This window comes from Gekko japonicus, unplaced genomic scaffold (genome assembly GCF_001447785.1).
Source record: "Gekko japonicus isolate JY-2015 unplaced genomic scaffold, Gekko_japonicus_V1.1 scaffold454, whole genome shotgun sequence".
NCBI classification, from domain to species: Eukaryota; Metazoa; Chordata; class Lepidosauria; order Squamata; family Gekkonidae; genus Gekko; species Gekko japonicus.
Window position 1 is genome coordinate 697,934 of NW_015173687.1, and position 8,552 is coordinate 706,485.

General features: G+C 45.4%; 1 protein-coding gene across 1 annotated transcript; it reads left to right on the top strand.

The window, feature by feature from the left end:
- The first annotated feature begins 593 nt into the window (after positions 1–593).
- On the top strand, positions 594–7,956 carry RPL12 (ribosomal protein L12). Its single transcript, XM_015423117.1, has 7 exons — positions 594–741; positions 2,760–2,833; positions 3,521–3,619; positions 5,421–5,502; positions 6,201–6,287; positions 7,638–7,750; positions 7,866–7,956. Exons 1-7 carry the CDS (start codon positions 705–707, stop codon positions 7,869–7,871), a joined length of 498 nt encoding a protein of 165 aa, XP_015278603.1. The 5' UTR covers positions 594–704; the 3' UTR covers positions 7,872–7,956.
- The last annotated feature ends 596 nt before the right edge of the window (positions 7,957–8,552 follow it).

Genomic DNA, 8,552 nt, shown 5'->3' on the forward strand with positions numbered 1-8,552 from the left:
GCAAAATAGAATATGGGATAATTTTATAATGGCAAAGACATCAGACTCCTTATCTCATTTGGAGTCTAATAGTTATATACCAAAATTTGTAGAAACGTGGTTTCCGATTGTTCAATATTTGGCTGAAAACGATATTATTCCAAAAATCCGTTATATTCGACTAAGTTTTTTTTTTTTTGCGTAGACAGATAATCTTTATTTATAAAAAAGTAATCTCTCTTATATATTTGTTTAAAATTTTGTCTTATATAATGATTAATAAGTATTTTAATATTTTATTACATTTTAAAACTCAGTTGTAATTGTCATAACGGACATTGTTTTGTTTGTTAAAAAATCTGAACACAAATAAAGTTTTTTTAAACAAGAAAGTATCCTATAACATTCAATTGGTTTTCCTCCATACAAGGGATAGAGCACCACCACCACTCAATCAAGCCAGTCTGGGCTTTCAATTTAACACCAGAAGTTTAGCCTGCGCGTGTGTCAAAGAGAAAGGGTTTTTTTTGTCCCTGCGGCAAACGCACGCCTGAGATTTCCTTGGCGTCGTGACGTCTAATCTCGCGAGATCTTAGCGTCTATATGGTCTGAGATCCCGGATGGAACAGTCTCTTGCCATCTTTACGGCAGAAAACTGGTGTCTGTTGGTCATTGAATCCGTTTCAATCCTTCCCGGTGCTTAGCCCGGCACTCCTCGCGACGTCATGCCGCCCAAATTCGACCCCAACGAGATTAAAGTCGGTAGGTGTGAGAGCCCCAGCCGTCTGTTCTTGGTGCTGGTTTCGAGTTAAAGTGCGCCCGGGATGCCTTCCTGTGATTTAGGCCTGGACAACGCATGCAGGCGAAGAAGGTGGGAGACTGGAGTGCTCCATTTCGGACTGCAGACGGAGGGTCCCAGTTTGGAATCTTTCTCCTTTCCAAAATTTCTCTGAGAATAGAAAACCAGCCCAGAGAGCGACGAAAGGGGGTGATGCCTTTCATCCAGCTGTGCTAGTTTTCTATGCGTAGAGGGGTGTTTCCTTTACGCACTTGAAGACTGAAATCCACCACCTGCCGCCCGAAATGGTGCCGTCCACTTTATAGATTTAGGATTTTGCCACTTCATTCCTTTGCATGCGTGAACGCAGAACAAGGCATGTACAAATGTCTAGATTGCACTTCAGGCTGCCTTTACTTGTGTATGGTATTCCGGTTTGTATCGTTCTTGGAATTAGTGGAACGTGTTTGGCTTTGTATTTTCTTAATGTCCTAAGGTCTTGAGTATATCACATATTTGGATTTGTCTTGTATCCTATTTCACTTACACTGCTGCAATAACTCAATGGATGTAAGATGGAAATATGAATTTAAACTAGAGATGTGAAGGCCTGGAAAAATTCGGGGAAAAAACGTGTTTTTTCCGTTTTTTTCCTGAAGCCTTTCTTGTTTTTTTCCAAAAAATTGAAAAAAGAAAAGAAAAAAATTGATTATGGAGCGTTTTATTTTAACATGATGAATAAAATATTTTAAGACAAGGTGTTCAAATATTTTCCAAATCATTTCTAAAATATATATATATGGTATTAGATTGATCTAATTTCTGTGCACTGAGGACAAGCAAGTCCTAGGTTACAAACTGAACTCTCCAATGCAAGAACAAGATGCATTTCTTCCTTTAAGAGGTGCGATTGCCAGAAGAAAATAAAGTTTCAGTTTTGTTTTTGCATGTGGTTGGGTATTCCGTTTGTAATAATTGTTTGGATACACTATATTTTTAATATGCTAGTTGTGATAATTTCATGCCAAGTAAAAATGTCCATAGTCATATTTTATGTTTCTAAAGTAACAGAATGACTTTCAATCTAGAAAAGACAAAAGAAATGCTAATGTAGCATTTTTTTCAATTTTTCTGAAAATTTCCGTTTTTTCCCAGAAAAAAATGGGTTTTTTCCCGAGCTTCAAAATTTCTGGAAATTTTACATCTCTAATTTAGACATATCTGGTTTGAGGGCAAGCTGCACTCAGTGCCCAACCCCCATTCTGTCTAATATGGGGGAAATACGTCAGTGAGACTAATCACAAAATAATGCTGCAGAAGTGCTTTGATTGTTTGAAAGGGAGTACATCTGTGCGAAGAGAGTATATAGCTCAATTTCTATCCTGAATTGCATAGATGGACCCAACCCACAAAATGTCAGTCTTCAAAAACTGCAGATCCTATGAAGCTAAGGGCATTATACATAGATTTTCTTTCTTTTTGACAGTGCTGTTATGCAGGTGATTGTGAGTGGATAGAGGTCACCCTGGGAGCTTTATGTCACAGTAGGGAGGATTTGAATTTATGTCTCCTTAGGCCTAATCCATTCATCATCCTCTCCTATACGGGATTAGTAGTAGAGTGCTGACCCAGTATGAAAGCTTCATAATGCATCATTTTCTAAAAGGAGGGACTGCTGTTGCAAGCCACATTGGTCGCTGTAGGGATTGCTTGACTTTCATAAGGCATGGTTTATGTACTTCATTTGTACCCTTGGCTTTCTCCCAAATTGGGGAACCCAAAGGAGTTTATATAGTTTTCCTCTTTGCCGTTTAATTGTTGCAACAACCCTGTGAGGTAGGTTAGGCTATAGTTCTTCCCATTGCACCTCATTCTGTATACATTAAGAGGTTTTGCTTTCTGGGGTAACTGTCTGTGAGCCGCAGCCCCAGAACAAAGGGTTACAGACCTATGTTGGTGTTCCTCTTCTGACCTTGCTTGCAATTTATTTTTTTCCTCGCAGTGTACTTGAGGTGCACCGGAGGTGAAGTTGGTGCCACTTCTGCCTTGGCTCCTAAAATTGGGCCCTTGGGTTTGGTAAGCCTTTTGCTATTCCTCATTTTGTTCACCTATTTAACCTGGATGCCCACTTTTTTCCTGACCAGCTAGACACATGTCTGCTTTGAAAGGAGGGGCTGAGGGGAAATTTTTATGATGTAATTTCCGGACCAGTTTAATCTTATAAATAGACATTTTTAGACAGGGAAGCTTTTCAGGATATCTAAATGACTTACCAGTATGGCACCAGAGAATAATATAGGTCATGTGGCAGGCTTCTTCTGAAATGCCAGGAAAGGTGGTTCAGTTGCTGGTAGGAGAAAATGTTGCGGACAGTATTGGGGCGGGGGCGGCTGCACCAGATTGGGGTCGCTTTGAGAATTTCCTAAAAGCTAGGGTTGACCACTGGGGAAAGCAGGCCCAAACCGGCTGTTTTTCCGATGGGGTTGGGGCGGAATGGCCACTGTTCATATGCTTCGATTTAGCTACTTGGGCTGGCAGGTTAAAATGGTGAGCTGGGTTTGGTTTACTGTTCAGGCACTGTCCTAGATACTTTGTGTCAGAGCTGCCTTCTTCCTCTGGGCTGAGTGACTTGTGGATCCACAGCTGCCCAACAGAACCACACATTTTGCTGGAATGAAGCCCGTCACGCCTGGTGGAAGACTTTTGCTTGCTGTGCTGCCACTTTCCAGAGCAGCAGCTCTTATTGTGTGCTTGTTCTTCCAGTCTCCCAAAAAGGTTGGGGATGACATTGCCAAAGCCACCGGTGACTGGAAAGGACTGCGAATCACCGTGAAGCTGACCATCCAGAACAGGCAAGCTCAGGTACAGAGAACGCCACAAGGGATGGCTCTGCAGCTGAAGCACAGGGCTATGAAAACGACCCACCTTGCTGGTGCTGCGAGCCGTAATCCTGGCAGGGTCAACTCAGCCCTTCATCCTTCCGAGGTCGATAAAATGAGTGCCACACCACTTGTTGTGTGGGAGGCTTTGGGGACTGGGCCTCAGAAAAGCGGTCCCCCAGGAATGGGATGTTCAGATGGCAGCAAAGGCATGCTGGCTTTCTGGGTTTAGCCACTGAAGTGCTGCTTCTTGATGAGAGCATCCAAATCCTGGGATCTGGTGATTTATACGGATGGCAATGAAGGGTTTTGTGACCTGGAGCTATAAGCAGCCTAAGCAGGTCTGGTCTTGTCAGTGCTGGATGCGAGACCATTTCCGGTCCCAGAAATTCTTTGGACTTTGCATTGTATTTTGGGCCATAGTGTTTTCCATATGCAACTCAAACCCCGGAAGGTAGATCAGTCTTGTTGCTCCATGGGTTGCAGATCAGAGAAGGGAGCTAGGCTCCAAGGTTCACTGGGTGATTTTAGGGTGGAGGCAAGATTTGAACTTCTTTCTTTTTTTTTTAACTGCTGCCCTTTTTCTAGAGTTCACAGTAGTGCACATTTGTCTTCATTTTATCTTCTCACCTAACTCCCAGGCTGGTACTGGCTACAACCAGCCCAAGATGCTACTGTAAAATTGGTCATGGTTCAGAGGAGTTTGAACTGTGGTCTCTATTCCAGCATTCAACAATTACATCATGTTGGCGGGAGAGACTGAAGTCATCTGCCACTTGCCTACCCACTGGTGGCTTGCTGCGTATTTGCCTTAATTTAACCTTCCTTGCATGTTATAGTTGGGTAGTATATATGTGTGTCTGGTGGTGACTCCTGCCAGATCCATTCTTCCTGAGCTGCAGCAGGTTTTTGGGAGTTGAAAAGGGCAATGCTGAGTTAATGGGATGATGCCTTCAGTAGAGATGGCCATTGCAGAGTTGCTTGACTTAAAAGTGGATCAAGAAACAAGAGAATCCCACAGGTTTTTTTTAAATGCCCACATCCCCGATTTGCTTTGTAGTCTGGACCTGGGAGAATGGTGGGCACTGAGTTGTACACTCTGTGCAGTGGGATGGTGCCTTACAGTTGTGGCCCCCACTGTCTTGTAGCCTTTTAGCTTCCTTACAGCCACCCGCCACCATGCCTTTCGTGCACCAGTGACTGGCATGTTCCAGTGGTAGGCTGAGAGCAACCCCACCTTAGGAAGCAGAGCTCTTCCCTTTGGCCATGGTGAGTTCTGTGCCGAAAAGTTGGAAACACAAAGATGGTGGTTTGGGGGTGGAGATGAGGGACAGCTTTGCTGCCTGTTTGTGCTGTTACAGTGTTAACTGACAGTAGCTCTCCTGCTCCAGGCTTAAGGTTTGCACTGCTTCTGGTTCCGCTGGCTGCCAGTCATACTTATCATTTCCTTATGAAACTGGACTCCAGCAGCTGTGAAGAGCAGCTGGGAAAGACAGCCATGATGGCAGAGGCATTGTGTGCAGTTGGGTGATGTGGATTGTGGACCAATGACTGAATATGAAGGACTAGAGATGGTGTTGTAAGGGACCTGCTAGGGAGGAGGGCAATTGGTCTTTGCAGAAGACGTGTCCTGACCAAATGATGGTGGGCAGTATCCCACCATTGGCTGGAGGAAGGCTTTAAGCTTTGCCAAGTAGAATGGTTGACTGCAGGCCATTGGCCAGCTTCTTCACCCTCCCTCGCCACCAGTTTAACAAGACTCCAATTTGGTTTCTGCCCTCCAGATTGAAGTGGTCCCATCAGCCTCTGCCTTGATCATCAAAGCTCTGAAGGAGCCACCCCGTGACCGCAAGAAGCAAAAGAACAGTAAGTGTCCTTGGGTGGTGCGGGTGGTGTGTGTACCTTGGTCTGGTTGGGTGAAGGAGGCATATGGCTCAGGCAGGCTGGTAGTGCCAATCAGCCCTTCATCTCCTCCAGCCTTAGCTGGGACAGTGTACAAGTTTGACCTGTGTGTGGTCAGGAAAAGTCAACTGACACGTAGACTATTTGCCAGGGGGTGGTATCCATGTTGTAGGCTAAATTTACGTCTGCTTCGTTATCTGTCACTGTTACCAGTCAATCTTGGGAACTGTAGTTCAGCAATGAGAGAATTAACAGATATGCTGCGGAACTATGGAAAGGGCAAAGAAACCCCAAAAGTACTTATTCAAAGTGAGGGCATGGAGGTGAGCCAATTTATTAATGCTTAAAGCCCATTATGGGGAAAGCATGGGCATTGTATACGTAGGGTGCTGTTTTAGTTCCGAGTGCCTTAAATGAACAATGCTGCTGTTTTCTGCACAGCCGTGGGTATGTGCAACAGCTACCCGCCACTGTGCCTGCCTTGCATTCAGCTGTGGCTGGCACAGTCCAGTGGTGAGCTAAGAGAAAAAATCCCATTCAAGGAAACAGGGTTGCTCTCTCTGTGGGCAACTCTGTGCCGAAGACTGGGAACAAGAGGCAAGGGACAGCTGAGGACTGTCTTCCGGGGCAGAATGACTGTGTGTGTTCTTCCTTCATTGCAGTTAAGCACAGCGGCAGCATCAGTTTTGATGAGATTGTGAACATTGCCAGGCAGATGCGGCACCGGTCCTTGGCCCGGGAGCTCTCTGGTAAGGGGCAGAATAACATGCGCACATGCGCACGGCGGAGGGACGTTACAGCTCTTGTATGATGATTGTCAGGCTGAGGAAACTGCCAGTCATCCCATTGATTGCATAGTCCAGTAGTGTCTGCTCACTGGTACTACAGACATCCATGGCTTGGGTCTTTTGTAGCCCTTCTTCCCCAGATCTTTTGAACTGTGCTGCTAACTCCAAGAACAATTAAGACCTCATGTACTAGGTATGCAGCCTAAAGAAAACCGACCTATTTACTTTTATTTTATCTTTACTTAAAACTGCCTAAGGGGTGACCCATGTATGACTACTTAGGTGCGAAAGGGACTGTCTAGCATATTTGACTGGCCCAAAGTCTAGTTTCAACACAGAGTGGGGATTGGAACTCAGATCTCCCAGACAGTAGTTTGCAACTGCGATCTAGAGTAGAATAGATTTTTATACCCTGCTTTTCTCTGTCTTAAGGAGTCTCAAAGTGTCTTACAATCTCCTTCCCTTCCTCTCCCCACAGCAGTCACCTTGTGAGGTAGGTGGGGCTGAGAGAGTTCTGAGAGAACTGTGACTGGCCCAAAGTCACCCAATGGGCTTCATGTGGATGAGTGGGGAATCAAACCTGGTTCTCCAGATTAGAGTCCGCCACTCTTTAACATCTACATTAAGCCTTTGAATAATAGACTGGTTTGTCAGCCTATTCAGTCCTGGCAGCAAGATCCATCTCCTATTTAGTGTCGACTAATCTGAGCAAAAACTCATTACTTGGTGCTGCAGGAAATTGAATGTAGTGTGCTTTCTTTGCCCCACCCAGTAAGAGGTGTTGGGTGCCATCCTGTTTGGAACTGTGTCCTGAAACCTTGAAGCCCTTAATTCTACTGCCAGAAGAGCAGGGATTGGCTGTGGACACTGAGTATTGGCTGCCTATGACTAGATGAGTTCTCATTATTTCCAGTGCCACACTAATACATGTTCTTGACTGAATCCCTGGCTCAAACGAAGGTCCCAGACAAGTAGCCCTGGCCTTTTGGACAGTAACGTAGCATGCCAAGAACTCCCCTGGTGTCCTTGGCTAGAATGCAGATGGATTGAGGGAGCTTGGGTCCTGGAGAAAGGCCGGGCTTTGCTGAACAGCTGGCACAGGTGGCCCTGTCATGAGACAAGGTGTGGTTGCTGCTTGGAGGGGGGAATTGTGGGGGGCTCCCAGATCTGACCAGTATGACCCAATAGACTCTGCACGTTTTGTTGAAGTAAAGAGGAGCTCTCAAGTGGATTGTGCTGTGTCCTCTTCAAGCTCAGTCACTTAACAGAGCGTAGTTGGGTGTTCTATTCAAATTTCACTCTTCTCTGTAGGAACCATTAAGGAGATCCTGGGAACGGCACAGTCCGTCGGCTGCAATATTGATGGGAGACATCCCCACGATGTCATTGATGACATCAACAGTGGCGCGATTGAATGTCCAGTGGTAAGTGCCCATCTGTTCTGAAAGAGGCTGGCAGCCTCACTGGCACCTTGTCTGGGTGCTACACTGAATTGGCTTGTCCTGTTTCTCCCCCCCCCCCCCCCCCCCCCCTCCACAGAACTAAGACTGCAGCCCGTGTGAACTCAACATCGCAAGCTCCGCAGAGCCCTGCAATCCTGTGACTGTTCAGAATAAAGATGCAATTTGTGTCAACATGTCTGTTTTGTTCAGAGGTCTGGTTCTTCGGGATGGGGGGAGGGCTGTGCTTTTCTTTTCCACCTCATGCCTGTACTCGAGATCAGAGCTGAATGTGACATTCTTGGACACTGTTGCCCTTTCACCCACAGACTGAGCTGAGATTAGACATACAGCAGGGTAACCAGGATTTTGTGAAAACAAGAGCAGAATTCTGTACGTTTTTAAATAGTAGAAGTGTGGCTGCTGCCCTGGGTTACTTTTGGAGGAATCAGGGGTGTTGGGTGGGTAAACATGTGAGTAGTTAGGTGAATTTCAATGGTTATGTCCCCCAAATTGTATGATATTTCATCTTTGGCTGCAGCACACTCTAGAAGTCTACAGCTTTAGTTAACATATTTGTGTGCAGATTAAATTTCCGCCTGCTCCCTCTGGAATTTGGAGTCTTAAATTTAAGGAAGCAAGGGTGGAACACTACATTAGCAGAAAGGATTTTGAGAGGGTCAGTTGCCTTACTCATTTCCTTAGTATTTAGAAACCTCCTTGAGAAGCTTCTGTGCTCACATGCACACACCAGTCATTCTGCTGTTCCACTTGCACGCAGCAATCA

Excerpts from the sequence above, each read along its gene's own strand:
- RPL12 (XM_015423117.1), top strand. The coding sequence starts at position 705 with ATGCCGCCCAAATTCGACCCCAACGAGATTAAAGTCG. Across the intron at positions 3,620-5,420 it reads TCCAGAACAGGCAAGCTCAG|ATTGAAGTGGTCCCATCAGC; the intron begins GTACAGAGAACG and ends TCTGCCCTCCAG. Across the intron at positions 6,288-7,637 it reads CTTGGCCCGGGAGCTCTCTG|GAACCATTAAGGAGATCCTG; the intron begins GTAAGGGGCAGA and ends TCTTCTCTGTAG.